Below are 26,563 nucleotides of genomic sequence, written 5' to 3' on the forward strand. Positions count from 1 at the left end.
CACAACATTAAATTGTTACTTTTTGGCTCATCTATTGGCCGTTCATTTGCGCCCCCTGTTGTGGGTCCGTGTCACTACAGTTTCACAACAGGATATCTCGGCCAGCGTCATGGACTCCGAGGGGCGTCACCCGGTTGTTGAACGACCAATGGGAGAGCAGGGAGTGCAGGCGTCTGCAGGAGACGTGATTGGTGAGCTGCAGCACATTCTCACCGCCTTTACGGCTCGGTTGGATCAAATGACCGAGCAAAACATCCTCCTGAACCGCAGGGTGGAGGCTCTCTCCGCACAGATGGCGGCGAGCGCTCAGGGCGCTGCTGCAGCTCGTCCTCCTGCCGACCCTGTGCAGGATATAAACGTTCCAGTGGTGGTTCAACAACCCCTCCCACCATCCCCTGAAGCATAAATAAGCCCTCCTGAGCCGTACGGAGGTTGTGTGGAGACGTGCGCGGACTTTCTTATGCAGTGTTCGCTCGTCTTCGCACAACGTCCCGTCATGTACGCGTCAGATGCTAGTAAAATAGCTTATGTGATTGCTCTGCTTCGGGGTAAAGCACGCGCCTGGGCTACGGCGCTCTGGGAACAGAACTCACGGTTGTTATCAGCATACACTGGGTTTGTGGGGGAGTTCAGAACAGTGTTTGATCACCCTAAAAGAGGAGAGACCGCTTCAACAGTGCTGCTGTCAATGAGACAGGGACGCGAGAGCGCAGCCGCTTATGCAGTCAACTTCCGCATCACGGCTGCGAGGTCCGGCTGGAATAACGTTGCGCTCCACGCCGCCTTCATAAACGGACTGTCGTTGGTTCTGAAGGAGGAACCGCGGGATTTAGATGGGCTTATCGATCTCGTTATACGGTTAGACAATCGGTTGGAGGAACGCCGTCGGGAGCGAGGCGAAGGACGTGACCGGATACGCGCCACCCCTCTCCCTTCCGGGTTCGAAAAGGCGCCGCCCTCCCCACGCTCCACAGCCACAGCGCTCCGTGGGGCAACAGCTCCCCCTGCTGACGTTGTTAGAGAAACGCACAGGGCCAAAATGAGGAGGCTGATCCGCAGGGAGTGTTTTCTCTGCAGCTCAACTGAGCACACACAGAAAAACTGCCCCAAACGGCCAAAACAACAACACTCGCCCTTAGAGACTGGGCTAAGGGGGGGTCAAAACATTCAAGTGAGACACACACAGATTGCCACACGACTCCCAGTTACAATCCTGAGCGGGGATTTAACCCTTCAAGCCCCAGCACTGGTGGACACGGGGTCAGAAGGGAGTCTGCTAGACAGCAGATGGGCAAGGGAGGTAGGGCTCCCTCTGGTGGCGCTTCCTTCGCCAGTGCAGGTGCGGGCACTAGATGGCACCCTCCTCCCTTTAATCACACACAAGACACAACCAGTAACTCTGGTGGTGTCTGGAAACTATCGGGAGGAGATTGAGTTTTTTGTAACTCCTTCTACCTCCCGCGTGATTTTGGGCTTCCCATGGATGTTGAAGCACAATCCCCGGATTGATTGGCCGTATGGGGTGGTGGTTCAGTGGAGCGAAACCTGCCATCGGGTGTGTTTAGGATCCTCGGTTCCCCCCGGTTTACAGGCTAAGGAGGAGGTCAAAGTCCCTCCCAATCTGACGGCAGTGCCGGTTGAGTACCACGATCTTGCTGACGTCTTCAGCAAGGATCTGGCACTCACCCTTCCCCCGCACCGTCCGTACGATTGTGCCATTGATTTGGTTCCAGGCGCTGAGTTTCCGTCCAGCAGGCTGTACAACCTCTCACGACCTGAGCGCGAAACTATGGAGACCTACATCCGGGACTCATTAGCTGCCGGGCTGATCCGGAACTCCACCTCCCCGATGGGGGCAGGTTTCTTTTTTGTGGGCAAGAAAGATGGCGGACTCCGTCCATGCATTGATTACAGGGGGCTGAATGAGATTACGGTTCGCAACCGATACCCGTTGCCATTGTTGGATTCCGTGTTCACCCCCCTGCATGGAGCCAAAATCTTTACTAAGCTGGATCTTAGAAATGCGTATCACCTGGTTCGGATCCGGAAGGGAGACGAATGGAAGACGGCATTTAACACCCCGTTAGGTCACTTTGAGTACCTGGTCATGCCGTTCGGACTCACCAATGCCCCCGCGACGTTCCAAGCCTTGGTTAATGACGTCTTGCGGGACTTCCTGCACCGATTCGTCTTCGTATATCTGGACGATATTCTCATCTTTTCTCTGGATCCTGAGACCCATGTCCAGCATGTACATCAGGTCCTGCAGCGGTTATTAGAGAACCGACTGTTTGTGAAGGGCAAGAAGTGCGAGTTTCACCGCACGTCTTTGTCCTTCCTGGGGTTTATCATCTCCTCTAACTCCGTCGCCCCTGATCCGGCCAAGGTTGCGGCGGTGAGAGATTGGCCCCAACCAACAAGCCGTAGGAAGCTGCAACAGTTCCTCGGCTTCGCTAATTTCTATAGGAGGTTCATTAAGGGCTACAGTCAGGTAGTTAGCCCCCTGACAGCCCTGACCTCTCCAAAAGTCCCCTTCACCTGGTCGGATTGGTGCGAAGCCGCGTTCAAGGAGTTGAAACGACGGTTCTCTACTGCGCCAGTTTTGGTGCAGCCCGACCCTAGCCGCCAGTTCGTGGTTGAAGTGGACGCCTCTGACTCAAGGATAGGAGCCGTGCTATTCCAGAGCGGAGAGACCGATAAGGTTCTTCACCCGTGTGCCTACCTTTCTCGCAGGTTGACCCCAGCTGAACGGAACTATGACGTCGGCAATCGAGAACTCCTTGCGGTGAAAGAGGCTCTTGAGGAGTGGAGACACCTGTTGGAGGGAGCGTCTGTGCCGTTCACGGTTTTCATTGACCATCGGAACCTGGAGTATATCAGGACCGCCAAGCGGCTGAACCCCAGGCAAGCCCGCTGGTCACTGTTCTTTGGACGTTTTGACTTCCGGGTCACCTATCGCCCCGGGACCAAGAACCAGAGATCGGATGCCTTGTCCCGGGTACACGAAGACGAAGTCAAAACGGTGCTGTCGGATCCACCGGTGCCCATCATCCCGGAGTCCACTATCGTGGCCACCCTCACCTGGGACGTGGAGAAGACCATCCGGGAGGCCCTGGCACGGAGCCCGGACCCCGGAACCGGTCCGAAGAACTGTTTGTACGTCCCACCAGAGGCCAGAGCTGCAGTCTTGGACTTCTGTCATGGTTCCAAGCTCTCCTGTCATCCAGGGGTGCGAAGGACCGTGGCAGTTGTCCGGCAGCGCTTCTGGTGGGCGTCTATGGAGGCCAACGTCCGGGAGTATATCCAGGCCTGCACCACCTGTGCCAGGGGCAAGGCAGACCATAAAAGGTCCCAAGGACTTCTTCAGCCGTTACCTGTGCCTCATCGCCCCTGGTCCCACATTGGCCTGGATTTCGTCACGGGCCTCCCGCCGTCCCAGGGCAACACCACCATCTTCACGATAGTGGACCGATTCTCCAAGGCAGCCCACTTTGTGGCCCTCCCGAAGCTCCCAACAGCCCAGGAGACAGCAGACCTCCTGGTCCACCACGTCGTCCGTCTGCATGGGATACCCACCGACATCGTCTCAGATCGTGGTCCCCAGTTCTCCTCACACGTCTGGAGGAGCTTCTGCAGGGAACTGGGGGCCACCGTGAGCCTCTCGTCCGGGTACCATCCACAGACGAACGGACAGGCAGAGCGGGCCAACCAAGAACTGGAACAGACCCTCCGCTGCGTAACATCCTTGCACCCGACGGCCTGGAGTAACCATCTGGCCTGGATCGAGTATGCGCATAACAGCCAGGTGTCTTCTGCCACCGGCCTCTCCCCATTTGAGGTGTGTTTGGGGTACCAGCCCCCATTATTTCCCGTGGTGGAGGGAGAGGTCGGTGTGCCCTCGGTCCGGGCCTACCTTCGGAGGTGCCGTCAAGTGTGGCGCACCGCCCGTTCTGCCTTGTTGAAGGCCCGGACAAGGGCCAAGACCCATGCAGACCGCTGGCGGTCCCCGGCCCCTGCATACCAGCCCGGGCAGGAGGTGTGGTTGTCGACGAAGGACATCCCTCTACAAGTACAGTCACCAAAACTGATGGACAGGTTCATTGGACCCTTCAAAATCCTCAAGGTCCTCAGCCTTGCCGCAGTGAAGCTCCAGCTCCCGGCTTCACTGCGGATCCACCCGGTGTTCCATGTTTCCAGGATCAAGCCTCACCACACCTCACCCCTCTGTGCTCCCGGTCCGGCGCCGCCTCCTGCCCGGATCATTGACGGGGAGCCGGCTTGGACTGTGCGCCGGCTCCTGGACGTCCGTCGAATGGGCCGGGGGTTCCAATATCTGGTGGACTGGGAAGGGTATGGACCCGAAGAACGCTCCTGGGTGAAGAGGAGCTTCATCCTGGATCCGGCCCTCCTGGCCGACTTCTACCGCCGACACCTCGACAAGCCTGGTCGGGCGCCAGAAGGCGCCCGTTGAGGGGGGAGTCCTGTTGTGTGGGCTGCCAGAAGAGGTACTGCTGGCCCACCACCAAAGGGCGCCCTGCCTGAAGTGCGGGCTTCAGGCACGAGAGGGCACTGCCGCCACGGACACAGCCGGGAGTGACAGCTGTCACTCATTAATTACTGACAGCTGTCACACATTCTTCATCATCACACTCCATAAAGACCAGACGTCATCTCCACCTCGTTGCCGAGATATCGTACTTCATTGTAGGTAATATCCTCAGCCTTTTTGTGTTTATCTGTAATCTGTACATTGTGAGTGTTTGCAGGCGTACCGGTCCCTTGTTTTGTGGAAGCTGAGTGAGTGCAGGATGGCACTCTTTTTCTCTGAGGGATCACTGCAAACACATCAGCATATTGAGTGAGAGGTGGAGGTGGCATTCCCACCGTTGTTGTTACTGGGTGTACACACACCCACACTTGACTGTCTTTGTTCTCGCCAGCAGTACCAGATCCGACAGTCGGGGACGGTGATCACCTGGGAATGCGGGACTTGGCGGCTCCAGTATTCTCTGGGTTCGGTGGCGGAGGAAATCGTGTGGTTCCGGTTCATCTCAGGACAGACATCTTCTATCCTCGAGCCTGCCCACACGTCACCTTTGTGATTTGACTGTAATTATATTCTGAGATTGTCTGTATATTCGTTGTGCACGTTTCACAACATTAAATTGTTACTTTTTGGCTCATCTGTTGGCCGTTCATTTGCGCCCCCTGTTGTGGGTCTGTGTCACTACACTTTCACAACACTAACTATAAGCTTTAGCAAAAAGGAAAGTTTTAAGCCTAATCTTAAAAGTAGAGAGGGTGTCTGTCTCCCTGATCTGAATTGGGAGCTGGTTCCACAGGAGAGGAGCCTGAAAAGCTGAAGGCTCTGCCTCCCATTCTACTCTTACAAACCCTAGGAACTACAAGTAAGCCTGCAGTCTGAGAGCGAAGCGCTCTATTGGGGTGATATGGTACTATGAGGTCCCTACGATAAGATGGGACCTGATTATTCAAAACCTTATAAGTAAGAAGAAGAATTTTAAATTCTATTCTAGAATTAACAGGAAGCCAATGAAGAGAGGCCAATATGGGTGAGATATGCTCTCTCCTTCTAGTCCCTGTCAGTTTTGAATTAACTGAAGGCTTTTCAGGGAACTTTTAGGACAACCTGATAATAATGAATTACAATAGTCCAGCCTAGAGGAAATAAATGCATGAATTAGTTTTTCGGCATCACTCTGAGACAAGACCTTTCTAATTTTAGAGATATTGCGCAAATGCAAAAAAGCAGTCCTACATATTTGTTTAATATGCGCTTTGAATGACATATCCTGATCAAAAATGACTCCAAGATTTCTCACAGTATTACTAGAGGTCAGGGTAATGCCATGCAGAGTAAGGATCTGGTTAGACACCATGTTTCTAAGATTTGTGGGGCCAAGTACAATAACTTCAGTTTTATCTGAGTTTAAAAGCAGGAAATTAGAGGTCATCCATGTCTTTATGTCTGTAAGACAATCCTGCAGTTTAGCTAATTGGTGTGTGTCCTCTGGCTTCATGGATAGATAAAGCTGGGTATCATCTGCGTAACAATGAAAATTTAAGCAAAGCTGTCTAATAATACTGCCTAAGGGAAACATGTATAAAGTGAATAAAATTGGTCCTAGCACAGAACCTTGTGGAACTCCATAATTAACCTTAGTCCGTGAAGAAGACTCCCCATTTACATGAACAAATTGTAATCTATTAGATAAATATGATTCAAACCACCGCAGCGCAGTGCCTTTAATACCTATGGCATGCTCTAATCTCTGTAATAAAATTTTATGGTCAACAGTATCAAAAGCAGCACTGAGGTCTAACAGAACAAGCAAAGAGATGAGTCCACTGTCTGAGGCCATAAGAAGATCATTTGTAACCTTCACTAATGCTGTTTCTGTACTATGATGAATTCTAAAACCTGACTGAAACTCTTCAAATAGACCATTCCTCTGCAGATGATCAGTTAGCTGTTTTACAACTACCCTTTCAAGAATTTTGAGAGAAAAGGAAGGTTGGAGATTGGCCTATAATTAGCTAAGATAGCTGGGTCAAGTGATGGCTTTTTAAGTAATGGTTTAATTACTGCCACCTTAAAAGCCTGTGGTACATAGCCAACTAATAAAGATAGATTGATCATATTTAAGATCGAAGCATTAAATAATGGTAGGGCTTCCTTGAGCAGCCTGGTAGGAATGGGGTCTAATAGACATGTTGATGGTTTGGAGGAAGTAACTAATGAAAATAACTCAGACAGAACAATCGGAGAGAAAGAGTCTAACCAAATACCGGCATCACTGAAAGCAGCCAAAGATAACGATATGTCTTTGGGATGGTTATGAGTAATTTTTTTTTATCTAATAGTTAAAATTTTATTAGCAAAGAAAGTCATGAAGTCATTACTAGTTAAAGTTAAAGGAATACTCGGCTCAATAGAGCTCTGACTCTTTTAGTGATGAGTAGTAAGATGTCCTAGCTTTACGGAGGGCTTTTTATAGAGCAACAGACTCTTTTTCCAGGCTAAGTGAAGATCTTCTAAATTAGTGAGACGCCATTTCCTCTCCAACTTACGGGTTATCTGCTTTAAGCTGCGAGTTTGTGAGTTATACCACGGAGTCAGGCACTTCTGATTTAAGGCTCTCTTTTTCAGAGTAGCTACAGCATCCAACGTTGTCTTCAATGAGGATGTAAAACTATTGACGAGATCTCACTTACAGAGTTTAGGTAGCTACTCTGCCCTGTGTTGGTATATGGCATTAGAGAACATAAAGAAGGAATCATATCCTTAAACCTAGTTACAGCGCTTTCTGAAAGACTTCTAGTGTAATGAAACTTATTCCCCACTGCTGGGTAGTCCATCAGAGTAAATGTAAATGTTATTAAGAAATGATCAGACAGAAGGGAGTTTTCAGGGAATACTGTTAAGTCTTCAATTTCCATACCATAAGTCAGAACAAGATCTAAGATATGATTAAAGTGGTGGGTGGACTCATTTACATTTTGAGCAAAGCCAATTGAGTCTAATAATAGATTAAATGCAGTGTTGAGGCTGTCATTCTCAGCATCTGTATGGATGTTAAAATCACCCACTATAATTATCTTATCTGAGCTAAGCACTAAGTCAGACAAAAGGTCTGAAAATTCACAGAGAAACTCACAGTAACGACCAGGTGGACGATAGATAATAACAAATAAAACTGGTTTTTGGGACTTCCAATTTGGATGGACAAGACTAAGAGTCATGCTTTCAAATGAATTAAAGCTCTGTCTGGGTTTTGGATTAATTAATAAGCTGGAATGGAAGATTGCTGCTAATCCTCCGCCTCGGCCCGTGCTACGAGCGTTCTGGCAGTTAGTGTGACTCGGGGGTGTTGACTCATTTAAACTAACATATTCATCCTGCTGTAACCAGGTTTCTGTAAGGCAGAATAAATCAATATGTTGATCAATTATTATATCATTTACTAACAGGGACTTAGAAGAGAGAGACCTAATGTTTAATAGACCACATTTAACTGTTTTAGTCTGTGGTGCAGTTGAAGGTGCTATATTATTTTTCTTTTTGAATTTTTATGCTTAAATAGATTTTTACTGGTTATTGGTGGTCTGGGAGCAGGCACCGTCTCTACGGGGATGGGGTAATGAGGGGATTGCAGGGGGAGAGAAGCTGCAGAGAGGTGTGTAAGACTACACGTGTAAAACCTGATTCACTGAATGTTGGATGATTGTGACAGGGAGCGATTGCTTTTCCCTGCTTTTCTATTTTTTGAGGCTGAAATTTTTTTAGGTTGAATATTTTTAGGCTGAATTTTGTTTTAGGTTGAATTTTTGAGGTTGAAATTTTTTAAGGCTGAATTTTTTTTTTTTTAGGTTGAAGTTTTTGAGGATGAATATTTTGATGCGAAACAAATTCAGCCTTAGAAATTCAACTTCAAACTCTGATGGCACAAATTTACTTCTATAAATTTCTGATAAAAATGATGAATACTAGTGGAAGTAACTGGCATACATCTGGTTAATATCCATGTAGTTCAGTGGACAAGGAGCTAACCTGCCAATATGTAGGTTTGACTCCAGCTTGTACTACCTTTGTCCTTGGAAAAGACACAGTCAACATTGTCTCAGTCCTACCCAGCTGTAAAATGGGTAAAAGCCTTGGCTGGGTAGTAACCTGTGATAGACTGGTGTCGTGTCCAGGGGGAGTCATGGACTCTCCCCCGCTTGATGCTTCAGAAACTGGAGATAAGCACCAGTCTGATGGGCCTCAGGGGATAGAAGGACCATGGAGCCACTGTGTCCTGAATGCAGTGCGGAGGGGATTTAGCTGTATTAAAAATGATGACTACACAGTTAGCATGATTAGTATTGTATAATTTTATGTGTGTGAGAGAGTGTGTGTGGGGTGAGGTGGGCTTTTGTACACCTAAGTCCCAACAGTCACACCCCACCCCCATGCCCCTTCATTTGAAGCTAGATCCGCCCCTGGAATAGCAACCACATAGCTGTAGAAGTACGAAATTATATACTGTGCATATAATAAAAGTGTTGCAGTTTAATGCATGTGAGTTTTGGTGACTGCAAATTTTTTTTACGAGGTTTGATTTACTTTGAGTCACAAAGGATACAGAGTACTCACAGAAAAATTCTTCCATGATGTTGCTCCAGACAGCATGTATCCAATATTAGATTAGATTAGATAGAACTTTATTGATCCATTGTGAAGACCCCCTCAGGGAAATCGAGCATTGTATAGCAGCACACGGGGTAAGAAGCACACAGAATATCAAACGTAAAAGTAAAAAAGAAACAGTTTGCAAATATAAATATAAATACACAATATAAATACCAGACATACTGATCAATACTGGTTTTCTGGCTACTACTGTTCCTCTCATTCCTGACCTCTGTCTTCCTGTTACTCCTCCTGTGAATATGAATGTGGTACCAGAAAGTGATGAGCCATCACAGCGACAAGGTATCAACTGTGGGCTACTTTTAAAGAGGTCACAAGGGTCACAGAATGGTTGTGTAAATTTGTCCAGGTTTCTAGTCCAGAAAGCATGTCCATTTGATATGAAAGTGACACCTGGAAGGGGTGAGACTCATGCATAGACGGGCACAACCCATTTTAATGTCCTCCTTCGTGACAGCAGGGACAGAAAATTATTTTGTTGCGAACACGTGCAAAAACCCACTGGACTGGTCCACTGAAACAGTGCAGTTCTCCTGCAGAGGTGCACACGAGATCACGCTGCAGCAGACAAGTTCTCACACTGACCTCTGGAACACTCGATAACAAACTTGGGAAAAAGTGCATGGCAGCAAGCTCGGTCACGGCTGCCTCAGGCATTGCAGCATCCAGCGCCACAACATGCCAGTCACACGTGCAGTCACTCGTGCAAACGCTCACTCACACACTTCAAAGGCCTTCTGTAACGCGGTTTAATTGATTTTACAACTTTTACATGAGCTTTGCACTAAAAGTCCATTAAAGGCATCTACCAGTTAATTCCATTTATCTCCTTAATCACTCCACCCAGCAGGCATGCAAAGAAGACAATCGTCGTTCATCTGCTGATTGCATATCGAGATAAATCATGGCTTTAAAAACACACACGCAATCAAAGCAATACAAGATGTTTTATTTCAGACTGCGGGTAAGCATGCAGTCCTGCGGAGCATCAACTTTCAGGATGAAATGATCTGGGATCAAATCTCTAACAAGCTCTTTGTTAATCACAAATATAATGCAGGAGATAACTAAAACAATCCTTCAAACGGTGATACAAGCACCAAAGTCGGCACAAATACACCTTAGACATTACATTTTTGAAAAAAAAAGGACTGGTCACTTGAATTGTCAGTAGGCAGCCAGGTAGGGGTCGACTTAAGAATTACACAGGGGTCAAAATTAAAAATGCTCCAATCAAATTGAAAACTATACCACATTACTTGTCTTATCACAAAGATCCCAAAAGGTTTTAACTATCTGTGACTGAATGTTATGGAGTTACGGGGTAACAACAGCAAGAATGGTCACAAAGGTCAATTTCAGTTTGTAACAGGGTCAAAAGTTAAAGTTGCTCCAATTTTGGTATAAAGTGATGCAAATTATTGGTTGAGCTAATAGGATTAATGGAATAGCTTGGACAGTGTTGAATGCTTGGTCTCCAAACCGTCTCCAAAGTAAAGGTCTCCAAAGTAAAGGTCAAACAAGGTCAACGTCCATTGGATTCTGTGACATGTGACATAGTATGTTACCCATAACATGATAACTAAGCATGACACATGGTCCAAACTATTCCTTTTTAAAAGCCTATTAACTCAGCCAATAATTTGCATCACTTTTTTATCAAAATTGGAGCAACTTTAAGGGCCCCTTCACACATAACACGATTTAAGCCGACTAGTGCACGAAGGAAGAATTGCATGCCATTCGTGCAAAATGACACGTACACGTGTCACTATTCGCACACATCAGCAGCTGAAAGACAGAGTGCTCTGTGAGAGCCCATTCAATCCCTCTCGCGGCAGGTGTTGGCCAAATTCCAGGTGACACACACAAGCATCCAACACCGCCTGCCTAACACTTAGAAAATGCGTGGCCAATCGCGGTGTCAGCACAAAAACAGTGAGCAGATGATCACTTTCAAGCTGGATGTGAAATTTGTCTAAGTGCCCCCACGAGTGTGGCGTTGCAAAACAGCAACACACATGTGGTGCATGTGTCTCGCAAGTGTGCGCGTGTGTAACGCTCCCCCCCAAAACACATGGCGTATGTGTGTTTCGCGCTCCCCTGGTCCCCCTACACATGTGGTGTGCGGGTGGGGGTGGGGCACACTTGCATAAAATGCTGATATGTATGTACAGACATGAACACATGCAGGTTGGACAGCCAGGTCCGAGCGCTCCCAACTGCTGACCAGAGACACAAATGACGGCTCAGTGCACATGATGTGTCACATTAAAAACACAGAGACCACAGGCAGGACAGGTATATTAATAAGTATTCCACCACCTACATACACAATTACATAACAAATAACTAAAAAATTATGATCACATAACACAAAAACAGAGTGACATGCTGGTGTGTGCGCTGAACGACAGGGGGCGTGTTCCACTGACAGCAGCAGCTGTTGAGATCTTCTGGATGTCCCAGCTGGGGAACACGTACCGTGTTTTGACACATGACCTAACACTGTCCACTCTTGACTTCGTGTGTCTGCTGCTGTCCTCACATGGACATACATAAAATCATATATCGCTGTTGTAACGGGCTGCAGCTGTCGAGCACACGGCGTGCACATTAACAGGCTGCTCAGGTGAAACGGACCGTGAGATCATAACACGCAGCGGGCAATTCTGAATGTCACATCACCCACGTGAGCTCTGTTCCACATGACACGGTGTTCTGCTCCTGCGGCATGCCACGACAAGACGGGGCGGCTGGCCAGCAGTTGGAACATGATAAGAGCAAACTGCTTCATTATTTCATTTCATGATTGTATGTCTGTGACCATGGGTCAGCTACAGAGGACCAGACGGTTCATACTTGTAAGTTTGCTCGATAAGAAGAATTCAATAAAAATATGGTGTTTATTTATAGGTGTGTGGTTTTATTTTTATATACGTTTATCTCCTTGTTGATTTCAGAGTCATTTTACACACCTTTTATAGGACAGTGATGGTACAGCAGTGGGCAAAGTTTGTGGCTGGCAATCAGAGCTTTTGTAAATTGCAGGTTCAATTCCATGGTGGCAGGTTTTTTTTTTCCACAGCAGCTGTGCGATGTGGTTCCACATGCTCCAGCTGCTCACACTGTGTTCCTGCTTTGACTGTTTAATGCACCTGCACAAGCGTGCACGGAACAGTCACAGCGGGCTCATTTGCGCCTGTCCAACTGTGTGTCCCTCCCGACGTCAGCTTGATGTTTTCGTGCGGGCTGTTGTGGTGTGATTAGCCCTGATTCCTACATATTTGTGTTATGTGTGAAGAGGCCCTAACTTTTGACCACTGTACAATCTGAAACTGACCTTTGTCACTGTTCTTGCATTTTTTACCCCAATAACTCCATAGAAATCAGTCATAGATAGTCCAACTATACCTTTTTGGGATCTTTATGATCAGACAAATAATATTGTATAGTTTTTAACATGATTGGAGCATCTTTTAATTTTTGACCCCGTGTAATTCTTTCAATTGACCCCTATTGAAAAACAAGTGGCCAATCATTTTTTTCAAAATATCTAAAGAGTATTTGTGCTGAATATTCTCTATCAGCTAGCACTAATAACAAAAGCAAAAAGATGAGCTGCAGCTGCTTCTGAGGGTTTGGGGAAATCTGAGCTCTATCACTGCTTCTATTTTCAGCTAAATTGTGGTGCTGCATAGCTGTCAAAAACCAGTCAATGACCAGTTTATTGATCCTCCTTTTATTTGATCAAGCTTTATTGGGAAAGTTTGGTTTGCCGATGGTGTCAGCAATGGTCAAAAAACACCCCTGAACACCACAAAACACCACTTAGGGGAGGAATGGTCCAGTGGTTAAGGGCGTGGGCTTGAAACCAGAAGATCTTTGGTTCAACATCTCAGCCTGACTGGAAAATCACTACGGGACTTAGTGATTTTATATATATATATATATATTTTATATACATCCATGTGCTTCTTGATATGAGACAGTTTCCAGCACCTATCACAAGACAGCGATGGTAGCTCATTGGTAAAGTTTCCAACTGGCAATCAGAACTTTTGGAAGGCACAGGTTTGAATCCCGTGGGTGACATGTATTTTTAATTTTTTTTTATTTCAGCTGCGCAATCAGCTGCTGGCAAAAGCTGCTGTGTTCCCATGTGCACTGAACCATTGCAGCATGTATTTTTGTTTTTATTTATTGTTTTCTTCACAGCAGCTGCACGATGTGGTTACACATCGTGCAGCTGGTGGCAGTGTGTTCCCGCATGCATGAACTGTCGCACCAGCATCGTGCACACCTGCCTGTTGGCGCGATGTTTCGTGGTGCGCATAATTTGAACAGTTTTGCGCTGTTTCACCATAATCGACCAAGCTTCGCACTGTGTGAAGGAGCTCTTAGCTGATCAGGCTTGTTTCCTGTCTCAGTAAGTTTTCTTTATGTGACAAGCCCAACCCAAAATGCATTCCGTATTCTTGACATGCAACAGCTGCCACATTAATCCTACCTCATTAAACTGCTTCAAACTGTAGTTTGCGCAGATCATTAAAATGTAATTTGATACTGATGCACACCTGTACCTTTCAGAGTGCTGTCATCACCATCATCATTACTGTGTTTGTCATTATCATCATAATAACAACAATAACAATATTACTGCTGTTATGATCATCACCATCATCATCACCATAGTAGGTTGTCTACTGTTTGGTGGATTCGAGTGATGAAGTTTCCTTGAGCAAGAGACAGAAACTCAAAACCCTACTCAACCTTTACACACTAACATTTTTTTGTTTTGTTTTCAATCATAAAAAGTAATAATAATAAAAAATACAGACATCTTGTGGGTAACAACATTAAGAACTGTAATTCACTCACTCATCTTCAACCTTCTACTCCAATTAAGGGTCACAGTGGGCTGGAGCCTATCCCAGCAAACTCAGGGCATGAGGCAGGGTACACCCTGGACAGGATGCCAGTCTGTAACAGGGCAACATATAGACAAACAAACACATTCACACCTATGGACAATTTAAAGTTTCCAGTCCACCTAACCTGCATGTCTTTGGATGTGGGAGGAAGCCAAAGCACCCAGAGAGAAACCGTGCAGAAATGGGAAGAACATGCAAACTCCACACAGAAAGGCCAGAGGTGGTCTTCGATCCCATGACCTCCTTGCTGTGAGGCAACAGTGCTAACCACTAATCCACCGTGCTGCCAAGTGTAATTCAAAACAGATCAAATTAAATATGGATTGGTTTCAAAAAGATTTTTTCAAATGTACATGGTTTATTGTATATATTATGCAAATTATTAATGTTTATGAGTTCAATGGTACTAATATTTAATTTGGTGAAGATGGAATGTACCATTGCCTCGTTGAATGGTACGTCCCATCTTTCACCAAATTAAATATTGTTCCATTGAAAGAATGGAAAAACATTCATTATTCATTTATATAACAGTGAAAATAAATCTTTGTCATTTCATATTTTATTTATTTATAAACAACAGAAAAGTGACTTACATTTTAGTATTCGTCACTGGTGCTTAACAGTTCAACATAAACTTTAAATATGAGTCCAAATTGTTCTCAGATGTCTGTGATGCCGTCCACTGACTTTGTGTACAGACTGCTGTCTGATTTCCTCAGTCCAGTGAAAATTGCATCAGAAATTTGTGCAGCTTTTCATCCTAACAGTTCTTCATACCTTCAGATGGCTTACAGTATGGTGGATTTGTTTTTTTTTTAGAAGAAGAATAATTAGCAGTGCCAATTAGCTCCTTCAAATCGTCACCACCAGCAAAACAAACAAGCTATGTTTCGCTAACACCGCCCCAAGTAGTGTGAGCATGCGCGTTGGTTGGGATATGCAATAGACATTTCATATACAGTAGCACCAAAATTACACACTAAAAAAGAACTATTACATGGTCCGTGAAACACAACGTCAATGGTACGCTAATCCATGTCACATGACATGCAAGTCCACCAATCAAATGACAGGGATCTACTCAGCCATTATATAATAATTATAATATTAAAGAATACTGCAAATGGACTATGTTAAAAGACTGCCAACATGAACCAAAAGAGGAAGTACAACTGGTCCTCATTGTGCCTATGAGAATTGCAGAAGTTGAATATGCAGCACTTTTTAATAGGGGTACTAATACAAAATTGGTGGATTTCACTCACGAATTATTATGTCCACGCTGGCTGCTGCTAATCATTGTGTGTGTGGTGTGTGTGTGTTGTGTGTGTGTGGTGTGTGTGGTTATATATGTGTGTGGTTGTGTGTGTGTGTGTGAGAGGATACATTTTAAAACAAACAAGTGAAGTCCAATCACTTAAAAATAAAAAAATCTTGTTTCAGGAATAGAAATTTCTACATGCAGTGAACCAACACGGTAGAAAGTAACGTTTCTGGCATTGTTTTAACTTCAGATCAATCCTCTACTGTCATTCAGTCAAAGCAGCAGGTTATTAGTTTAAAGGAAAGATGGGAGAGAAAAAATTTGGAGCATTACAAAAGCAAGCAAAATCTCTTTCAACATCAAAATCTTCCATTTGGTTGAGTGGCTGTATGCACTCATCTCGGACAAATGGCAGACAGTGTTCTCCCGCTTACTGGTTTTACACGGTGGCTCTGTGTAATGGCTTGTTCTTGTAGAAGGTTAAAAGGCCCACGACCTTTAGGCTGAAGGTGCTGCAGGAACATCCAAGCAAAAGAAAGCTTTGGTAATGATCGCTGCACAGAAACTTTTTTTAAACTTTCCCAGTTCACTGTAAATGCGTAACATCTGATTCATATCTGAGCGCCTGTTTCTTACGGATCTCATAACGAGCAGTGGAGGGACGGGCGGGTGAGTTTATTTGGTGATTGGAAAGCGGACAGCCCTGTATTGTTCTGTCCTTTTGTGTGTGGGTGTTCAGAGATGTCAGAGCAAATGGACGTTATTTTTGTTGTTCATCCTTCAGCTGTGCTCTCTCCATGGTGCTGAACTTGGATATGCATCTTAAAGTTTTGGCTGTTACCATTTCATAAACTGTCCTTCATAATCTGATACCAAACACCAGAAAAGTGTTTAACTCAGATGGTCCTGCATGTGTGAGGCTGAAAATCAATATTTAAAGCTACAGTGTTCAGGATTTAGTGTCATCTAGTGGTGAGGTTGCAGATTGTATTATGCCATCGCCAGTCACAATTTTGTTTCAGTTCACATTTTCACTTCCTTGGCAATGGTGATTCGTGCTCCCTTGCCTTCTCCTTGGGTTCTCAAGCTTTATCATTTAAAAATGTCTATTCAAACTCACCTCTGCTGTTTGCAGTTGCCAGTCTGACGTGCTGCCTCCTCCACCCCACTCTCATCAGTTGGTCCCTGTCTGAAGCCAGGGGTAAACTCTGTCCCTGCCTTCTTCAGACAGCAGGTCATCATGATTGAGACTGTCCAAACACTATTCTAACATTCTGTACAGTATCACTATAGAATCAATCTTTAACTGTTTCTAGTCTCCTGAATCTTATGGGGGAGAAAGGAAGGTTATCAAATTTGTTGTTGCAGTGTATATGGGAACAACCACTGATTCCTCTTTTTTCTTCAGTCTTCTGGCTGTGCTGCAGAATGCAAAAGGCTGAGTAAGTATGTCCGTTTTGGGCTACTGTATCAACATGATGGTTCTATATGCCAGTCTCGAAGAGGGGTCCCATTACTATGCAGATATGAAGGACGTATTCCAAGCTTTTGCAAAAACATCAGTTCATGTTGCAGGTACTTCTACATTAGGTGTCAAAATCCAACCTCTTGTCCACGATGTGTCACCTGGGTAAAAGATCAACTCTGGGATTGCCTGGTGGGGTGTAACACGGTCGGGACCTTGAGTGCCGAGTGGCCATGACAGTAACTATGAAGGCCCAACAGGAACCCTGAACATGAGATGGCTAACAGGGCTCTGGTGAAAAAAGAAGTCCTCAACGGTGGATCAGGCAGAGGAGGTGTCACGCAGGGGTGTCTCTAGATTGACCCCAGAAGTAGATTTTCTCCGCATCCACCATCCCATCTGGGAATTGATCAAGAGGTGAGCTTCCTCACCACTGAGGTATTGCCATGACTTATACACTAACAAACGGATGGTTATGAATGCTGTATTCTACTTCTGCTAATAAAAATGTCCAAAATCATAAACACTGTAGCTTTAACCTCTTCTATATAACAACATAACATAAGATACAGGTGACTTAGTGGTTTGCACTGTTGCCTCACAGTAAGTAGGTTGTGGAATCGTGCCACCTGGTCTTTTCTGTGTAGAGTTTGCATGTTCTCCCTGTGTTTGCGTGGGTTCCCTCCGGGTGCTTTGGCTTCCTCCCACATCCAAAGACGTGCAGGTTAGATTAACTGGTGACTTTATTTCCACATAAATTCAGCATTATTTCATAATAAAAGATGAGGAAGCGATCAGAGCGTGACACCAGTGCGCCTGAGACTGACTCTCTGAGTCTGACGCTCTACACTCAAAGTGATCAAAGGGAATAATGTGATTATTAACCATCAGATGACAAAGTAAAACCTCTTAAATCAATCTGAAGTCAGTTTTAAGCAGAAACAAGGCGATAATTGGTGAATCGCTGCTGATGCTCCGAAATGATGCATGTGCAGCAGCACATAAGACTCAGACGTGCTGTATTTGTATTTATATTTATATTTGCAAACTGTTTTTGTTTTTTTCACTTTGATATTCTGTGTGCTTCTTAACCTGTGTGCTGCTATACAATGCTGCTAGAACCTCAATTTCCCTGAGGGAGTCTTCTCAAGGGATCAATAAAGTTCTATCTAATCTAATCTAGAAACAAGGTGATAATCGTTGAATCGCCGCTGATGCTCCGAAATGACGCATGCGCAGTGAAGGCAGGGGAGCTGATTTTTAAGTGGGGGGGGGAGGGGGAGCGCTCAGTCTGCGACACCGGCACGCTCCATGGTGCCAGTGTTGGACGTCCAGTTTAAAGATACAGCTTTAAGCATTTCTTAAAATTAAATTCTAAAAATCTGATTTCTTAATGTAGAATATGAACAAAGCCACACATCAGAACTTTACATATAACCTCCTCTACGGTGAAATTCACACAAGAACAAGCAGAATCTACACTCATCCTGCATTGACTGGAATCCTACCTCACAAGTCACACCACTTTAGCAAAGTCACTGTTGCCTTCTGCAGCTGTGGTATCCTGTTAACATTCCACAAGTCCAAGACTGGTCATGTCTTTAAAGAAAACAGCAGTTAGGCCCAAACCTGCTGCTTTTACACCACTGTGACAGATGTCAGAGGTTCATATCTACACTCATCTTTACTCTTTGAGATGTGCTGACCCACTGTGCACTCTGTACGACGCACTCACTGTGTGGGTGAGAAGGACGCAGAGTGGTTTCCCTCCATTTAGAGAGGAGGCACCAACTCCTTTCATTTAAAGGACCAGGTGCACAGAAGTTATGACTACCATCATTAGTAGTATTTCAGATATATCACCTCGGTGTCTGTGGGTCTTTCAAGATGCAACTTTAATATTAGCTTATGAGACAGCTGGTGATCTGTATTTGTGAGCTAAAATGGTGTACGAGCCCTCTAAAGATAGAAAATCAGTGTTTTTTAAAAAAGGAGAAAAGTGAGATGAGTGAGAAATGTATGCTGAAGACAGCAAACTAAAATTCTTGGTACAACGAAATTTAATTAGTATTTTAGTACATTAAATTAATTGACTTAAAGACATTTAAGCTGATGTGTTTGTTATATTTGGAACAATAACTGTGAAGGCTTCTGTTTCACTGGTGGCACTAGGATGGGCTCGATGGGGCGTAGCCCCCCGCAAGAATTTTAGTAGCCCCTTGCAGAAAACTGACAATTGTTGTTAAAATACTGTTTCAGTATTACTTTCTCACCATCCTCCCACCATTCTCTGACTGATCTGACTCTGCAAGCACCTCCAGTTCCCACAGCACCTCTGACATCACACTGGGATCAATAAAAAAGTTAATGTTACTCACATTATGCAAAATATGTTTTTATGTTTCAATTAGTTATAGAATTGTCTGAGTGGTTGTGGATGCAGCACTGTGTGGCACCAGCACCTGACCCCAGATCTGACCTGCTTAAAATGACTACTACTGCTGCTAAGAAGAAGAAGAAAGAAGGAGAAAGAAAGAAGAGAGAAAGAAGAAGAAAAAGAAGGGAAGAAGGAAGAAGAAGAAGAAAGGAGAAAGAAAGAAGAAGAAAGAAGGAGAAAGGAAGAAGAGAGAAAGAAGAAAAAGAAGGGAAGAAAGAAGAAGAATAATGGAGAATGAAAGAATGAAGAAGAAGAAGAAGAAAGAAGGAGAAAGAAAGAAGACAAAGAAGAAGGAAGGAGAAAGAAAGAAGAAGAAGAAGAAGAAAGAAGAAGAAAGGAAGAAGAAAGAAGACAAAGAAGGGAAGAAGAAGAAAAAGAAGGGAAGAAGGAAGAAGAAAGAAGAAGAAGAAGAAGAAGAGAAGAAGGAAGAAGAAGAAGAAGAAGAAGAAAAGAAGGGAAGAAGAAGAAAGGAGAAAAAATGGAAGAAGAAAGAAAAGAAAAAAGAAGGGAAGAAGGAAGAAGAAGAAGAAGAAAGAAGAAGAAAAATAAAGAAGGGAAAAAGAAAAAGAAGAAAGAAAGAAAGAAAGAAAGAAAGAAAGAAAGAAAGAAAGAAAGAAAGAAAGAAAGAAACTGGAGGGCAACAGTCGATCATTGCGTGGAGGATAATAATGCCACCTCATGGAGGGAGGTCTCCATGCTATCAGTTTGTTGTTAATGTACTTGTTCTGTTGTTTTGCCTGTATATTTTCAAAAACGTTCAAAACTTACATTTCTGCACTATCAAAGACAATAATTACACTTTTTAAACCTTGTGTAGTTATTTCTCTGTTGTGTAAGTATGAATCACCACATAAAAGTGCATATTTGAACTTTTCCTCCAAATTTTGTCCACCACTAAGTGAAAGACTCTGGGGGGCTGATGCATATCCTGAACTGGGCTGTAGAATATTTTGGGACATGCATCTGCGCTGAGCTTTGAAGGGTTGCTGAAGTTTATGGGATTCCATGTTCCAGTGTCATCCTGAAAATATGTTTTCCAGACAATTATCAGAACATCACAAATATTATGACATAAGCTCCACATCTTCTCTTTCCCCATTGGTTGTGGAAATATCCTTGATTTTTTTTTTTTTTTTTTTGCACTGTGTTTGGCAGTGTTAAACTTTGACCATTCTCCTCCAAACATTATTCATCTATATCATTATTCATTCATTTTCAGATTATTTCTTATGAAATATAAAACAGATGCCATGCATGCAAGTTTCTAACCATAGCTAATTTCCAACCCCTCTCAATTTGCAGTTCCTGCCAAGTATGATGAAAATCCACTGACCCATTTCAGAGTTATTTTGTACACAGGTATAATAGTGCAGCAGATAAGAGAATATTTCGAGCAGAATCCTGCAAATGGTAATACAAGCATCAAATTCGGCACAAATATTCCATTCCTCTTTAAAAAAAATAGATTGGCCACTTGAATTTTCAATCGACAGGCAGGTAGGTGTGAAGAATTACACAGGGGTCAAGATTAAAAGATGCTCCAATCATATTGAAAACTATACAGTAGTATTTGCCTGATCATAAGGATTCCAAAAAGGTATAGTTTGGACTATCTGTGACTGAATTCTATGGAGTTATGGGATAAAAACAACAAGAAGGGTGACAAAGGTCAATGTCAGTTTGTACAGGGGTCAAAAGTTAAAGTTGCTCCAAATTTGGTAAAAATGGATACAAATTATTAGTTGAGTTAACAGGGTTTTAAAAAGGAATAGTTTGGACCATGTATCAAACTTAGTTATCACGTTAAGGGGTAACATGTCACATGTCATAGAATCCAATGGACATTGACCTTGTTTGACCTTTACTTTGGAGACCAATCATTCAACACTGTCAAAACTATTCCATTTATTAATCCTATTAGCTGAGCCAATAATCTGCATCACTTCTTACCAAAATTGGAGCAACTTTAACTTTTGACCCCTGTACAAACTGAAATTGACCTTTCTTACCATTCTTGCTGTTTTTTACCTCATAACTCCATAACATTCAGTCACAGATAGTCCAAACTATGATAGTCCAAACTATACCTTTTTGGAATCTTTATGATCAGATAAATACTTTGGTGTAGGTTTCAATTTGATTGGAGCATTTTAAAATTTTGACCCCTGTGTAAAATTTGGTGCTTGCATCACCATTTGAAGGATTGTTTCAATTATGTGCTGCACTAAATCAGCCTCACCAAGAAAAAAAAAACCCTCGAGAGCCGCCACTGTTCAATCTGTCTTGAGTTGAAATAAATATTTTGCAGACACACACCGTTTAATGCTTCGTATGCGATAAGCACAACAACCACACTTATCAAAATTAAAGATGATTGATTGATTATTGTTACTGAACTATTTTGTTTGCATAATTTTCGTGTTATATTGAGGGCCAGGCTGAACACTCACTGTGTTCACTCAGAATTTTATGACATGTGCGCCACAGAGCTGGGATTTGTGGAATAAATTTTGAAAATAAACTAGTTTATTTCACCAGCAGAAGGCAGGTACTGAGGCTGAAAGCCTGACAGTAATCAAAAATAGCTGCTGCCTCTTGAATAAGACTGTTAGTAGGAGGACGAACAAGCTCAAGAAGTGATTCACCCTCTTGGTTCTGCGTGGATGCCAGTGATTCCAGACACCAATTGTTGACATGATGTACGCGCAAAAATCCACCTGTGCGCGCTTGGAGCTAGTTCAGGCCTGTGCAGGGCCTCGCTGCAGGGCAGCAGCATGCAACAGCTTCCAAAAGAACTTTTTACCTGACTGTGGCGCACGAACTCCCTCTGCACCACGCTGACCACCGGCACCTGCAGCGCCACCGAGAAGAACTCCAACTTGACGAACTCGTCCCGGTTGCGTGGGAAGGCGATCATGGCGGAAACCCCCTGCACGACCACGGTGTGACACACGCTCTCCACGAAGGACAGCGGGTCCTCGTTGTCGGGGATGTCCGCGGAGGAGAAGGAGAAGGCGGGTAGCTCTCCAAGTCCGGACCCCACAGCCATAACCAGTTCCATGGTGAGGTTGTAAGGCAGCAATCCGGCCCGGTTCAGAGCTTCGACCGCAGCCAGGATGGAGTCTCTTGGTGCGAACACGCGGTTCTCCCTGGAGGTGTTCTCCTCCCGTTGCCGTGCCTGGCTCTTACTCCTGTTTGCGCCCCGCTGGCTGTTGGCGGCTCCTCTGCTCCTCAGGTTTCCAGGCGCGCTCGAACTTGTTTTGACCTGTTTTTCTAATTCCACCCGGGGCCCCCAGTCCCCAAAACCCCCAGCAGGAAGCAAGCGAGGCTGAACATGCAGCACCCCGACTCGAACTGTGTGACCGATGCGTTTCAGCACTTGGCACGGCTGCGGGTGCGACAGTGCGCACGGCGGCTGAAAGGCGAGAGTGCACAGCAGTAGCAGGAACCGCAAAGGTGGACAGACCCCGGTGCACACTCGAGTTCTCGAACCGTTCATCGTCATCAGTAGCATCATCCAGCCGGTGCCCCGTCCGGACCGAGGAGACCCCGGAGAGAGGCTGAGCACCGGGGCCACCCCGCCCGGGCCCCAGCGCCGCTCAGACCGACTGCAGTCCCCGTTCTGGCTCCAGCTCGCCGCAAAGTTGTGCGTTTCTCCGCGGAGGCAAACAACAGGCTGATTGGGCACGAGCCGCGCACACGCAGAAAAGGATCCCCCAAAAGTGCCGTTTTTCATCTCAAAAGATTTTCATCATTCAAGCCTTTTAACGACAGAACAGGTCACAGAAGAAAACGTTGACATTCCACATATTCCAAAAGGAAAAGGCAAAGCCAGAGAGGAAGAAGATTTATGCGAAGCCAACACATTCCAAAGGGGGAAAAAAAGGGAAATCCACCAGTGGAATCACCGAGGCTTGGCGGCTTCGAAGGAAATCATCCCATTTTCATCCAGAGCGCAGTGTCCGAGACAGGAACACACTTGGTCCTTTTGCTCCATTTAAACATGAGTGTGTTTTGAATAATGCGTTCCAGAGTGCGCACTGCTCCAGCCAACCTCTGCACCGACACATGTGAGACCTCCAGCGGGAAAGCGCGCTCTCCTGCCGGCGTTCTGATGAAATTTAACCCCCTCTGTGCTCCACCAGCAACCTGAGCGCCTGCAGCCGGCTGTCAACAGGAGGACATGGCAACAGCTAATAAATCACAGCAAGAACAAACAGACAGACAGACAGAGATGGAGAGGCAGAAAGAGATATATAATGTGTAGATGTCGAGATAGGTAAAGAGAAATGTAGAGAGAGAGATGTATAATATGTAGAGATGGAGAGATATTGTGACAGATAATATATATATATATATATATATATATATATATATAATAGAGATGGAGAGAGATAATGGCAGATAAAGATATGCCAGAGATATACAATATATAGAGATGGTGAGAAATAATGACGGATAAAAATATACATGTAGAGACGGAGATATATAATATTGTATATAGAGATGGAGAGAGATGGTGACAGATAAAGATATACATGTAGAGACAGAGATATATAATATGTAGAGGTGGAGAGAGATAGTGACAGATCAAGATATACATGTAGAGATAGAGATATAATATATAGAGATGGAGAGAGATAGTGACAAAGATATACAGGAAGCGTTAGAGATATATAATATGTAGAGATGGAGAGAGATAGTGACAGATAAAGATCTACATGTAGAGATAGAGATATATAATATATAGAGATGGACAGCGATGGTGACAGATAAAGATATACATGTAGAGATAGAGATATATAATATATAGAGATGGAGAGCGATAGTGACAGATAAAGATATACATGTAGAGATAGAGATATATAATATATAGAGATGGAGAGAGATGGTGACAGATAAAGATATACATGTAGAGATAGAGATATATAATATATAGAGATGGAGAGAGATAGTGACAGATAAAGATATACATGTAGAGATAGAGATATATAATATACGAGGTCTGTTAGGAAAGTATCGGACCTTTTTATTTTTTGCAATAACCATATGGATTTGAATCACGTGTGATTGCATCAGCCAAGCTTGAACCTTCGTGCGCATGCGTGAGTTTTTTCACGCCTGTCGGTTGCGTCATTCGCCTGTGAGCAGGCTTTGAGTGAGCACTGGTCCAGCCCCCTCGTTGGATTTTCATTGTGAGGAAAATGTCTGAACGGCTGGAGCAGCGCTGCATCAAATTTTCCAGAAACTGTGAGAGACAGCCAAGTGGACACCATTCGGAAAATTCAGATGGCTTTCAGGGACGATTTTATGGGGATCACACAGATTAAGGAGTGGTACAGCTGGTTTAAAGATGGCACACAATGGCGGAGGGTGCGCCTCGCTCCGAGCGGCGATCGACAGGCTGAAACGACCAGATCATTTCCAAACTGAATGCTGTGTTGATCCGGGACGTCGTCTGACTACCAGAGAAATGACAGAAAAGGTAGACATAGCACTTTTCCGGCACATTCCACTGTTAAAGGAGATTTTGTCATGAAAACAGGAGTGGAGGAATTCGCCACGGAGCCGCTAATGGCACAGAACGAAAGCACCTCCGTGTTGATCTCACAGGACATGTTGGGACATGCCCAGCTCTTCGATTTCTCGGATACTCACTCGACTGAAAAGCCACCCAAAGCCGTCTGAATCTTCCGAATGGTGGAAGAGCTGGGCATGTCCCGTGAGACTTCCAACACGGAGGTGCTTTTTGTTCTGCGCCATTAGCGGCTCCGTCCTGACGCGTGAATACCGCTGCACGTCTTTCATTACAAAATCTCCTGTAACAGTGTAATGTGCCGAAAAAGTGCTATGTCCAGCTCTCTTGCCATTTCTCTGGTAGTCAGACAACATCCCGGAACAACCCAGCCTTCACTTTGGAAATGATCTGGTCGTTTCAGCCTGTCGATGGCCGCTCGAAGCGCGGCGCGCCCTCAGCCGCTGTGTGCCATCTTTAATCCGGTTGTAATGCTCCTTAATCTGTGTGATGCCCATAAGATCTTCACCGAAAGCCATTTGAATTTTCCGAATGGTTTCCACCTGGCTGTCTCTCACAGTTTCTGAAAAAATTTTGATGCAGCAAAGCGACAGTTGCTCGGCCATTTTCCTGTCAATGAAAATCCGCCGAGGGTGCTGGACCACTCCTCCCACAAAGCGTGCTCACAGGCGAATGACGCAACCGCCAGGCATGAAAAAACTCACGCATGCGCATGAAGGTTCAAGCTTGGCTGATGCAATCACACGTGATTCAAATCCATATGGTTTTTGCAAAAAATAAAAAGGTCCGATACTTTTCTAACAGACCTTGTATATTATATATCTCTATCTCTACATGTATATCTTTATCTGTCACTATCTCTGTCCATCTCTATATATTATATATCTCTATCTCTACATGTATATCTTTATCTTTTTCTAACAGACCTTGTATAGAGATGGTGACAGATAAAGAGATACACACACACACACACGCACACACATATATATATATATATATATATATATATATATATATATATATATATATATATATATATATATACGAGGTCTATTAGAAAAGTATCCGACCTTATTATTTTTTTCAAAAACCATATGGATTTGAATCACGTGTGATTGCGTCAGACAAGCTTGAACCCACGTGCGCATGCGTGAGTTTTTCCACACCTGTCGGTTGCGTCATTCACCTGTGAGCAGGCTTTGAGTGAGGAGTGGTCCAGCCCCCTCGTCGTTGTTTCATTGCCAGGAAATGGCGGAATGATTTGGGCTTTTTTTCCATCAGCCGCGCTCTGAAGCTGCCATCGACAGGCTGAATGACCATTTCATTTCTAAACGGATGGCTGTCTGGATCCGTGACCATCGTGTGCCATTTCTCTGGTTATCACAAGAGCTGGACATCAACGATTTTCCGGCAGATTTCACTTTTAACAAGAGATTTTGTCATGGAAAGCCGAGCAAAGGCTTCGCGCGTCACGATGGATTCGCTACTGGAGCGAGACAAAACCACCTCCATTTTGGTCTCACAGGACGGCTTTGAGATGGCGTTCAGACAGCTGTCGGTGGTTTTTCCATCGAGTGATTATCCGAGAAATTGTGGATGTGTCTGGACATGCCAGAACATGTCCTGTGAGGCTTCATCACGGCGTTGCTTTGCGCCATGCGGCACCGCCGCGATGCGCGGAATTCCTCCGCATGTCTGTCTCATTGTGCC

At 44.7% G+C, this 26,563-nt stretch overlaps 1 protein-coding gene across 1 annotated transcript in view; it reads right to left on the bottom strand.

Annotated features, from left to right (window-relative positions):
* Positions 1-23,568, bottom strand: part of grin3a (glutamate receptor, ionotropic, N-methyl-D-aspartate 3A) — a 171,667-nt gene extending 148,099 nt beyond the window's left edge. Inside the window, exon 1 of the mRNA XM_034192200.1 lies at positions 22,121-23,568. Coding sequence (XP_034048091.1) covers positions 22,121-23,053 — 933 coding nt within the window. The 5' untranslated portion in view covers positions 23,054-23,568. The remainder of the gene's footprint in view (positions 1-22,120) is intronic.
* Between the last annotated feature and the right edge of the window lie 2,995 nt (positions 23,569-26,563).

The sequence above is a fragment of the Thalassophryne amazonica genome, chromosome 17 (assembly GCF_902500255.1).
Source record: "Thalassophryne amazonica chromosome 17, fThaAma1.1, whole genome shotgun sequence".
Taxonomy (NCBI): domain Eukaryota; kingdom Metazoa; phylum Chordata; class Actinopteri; order Batrachoidiformes; family Batrachoididae; genus Thalassophryne; species Thalassophryne amazonica.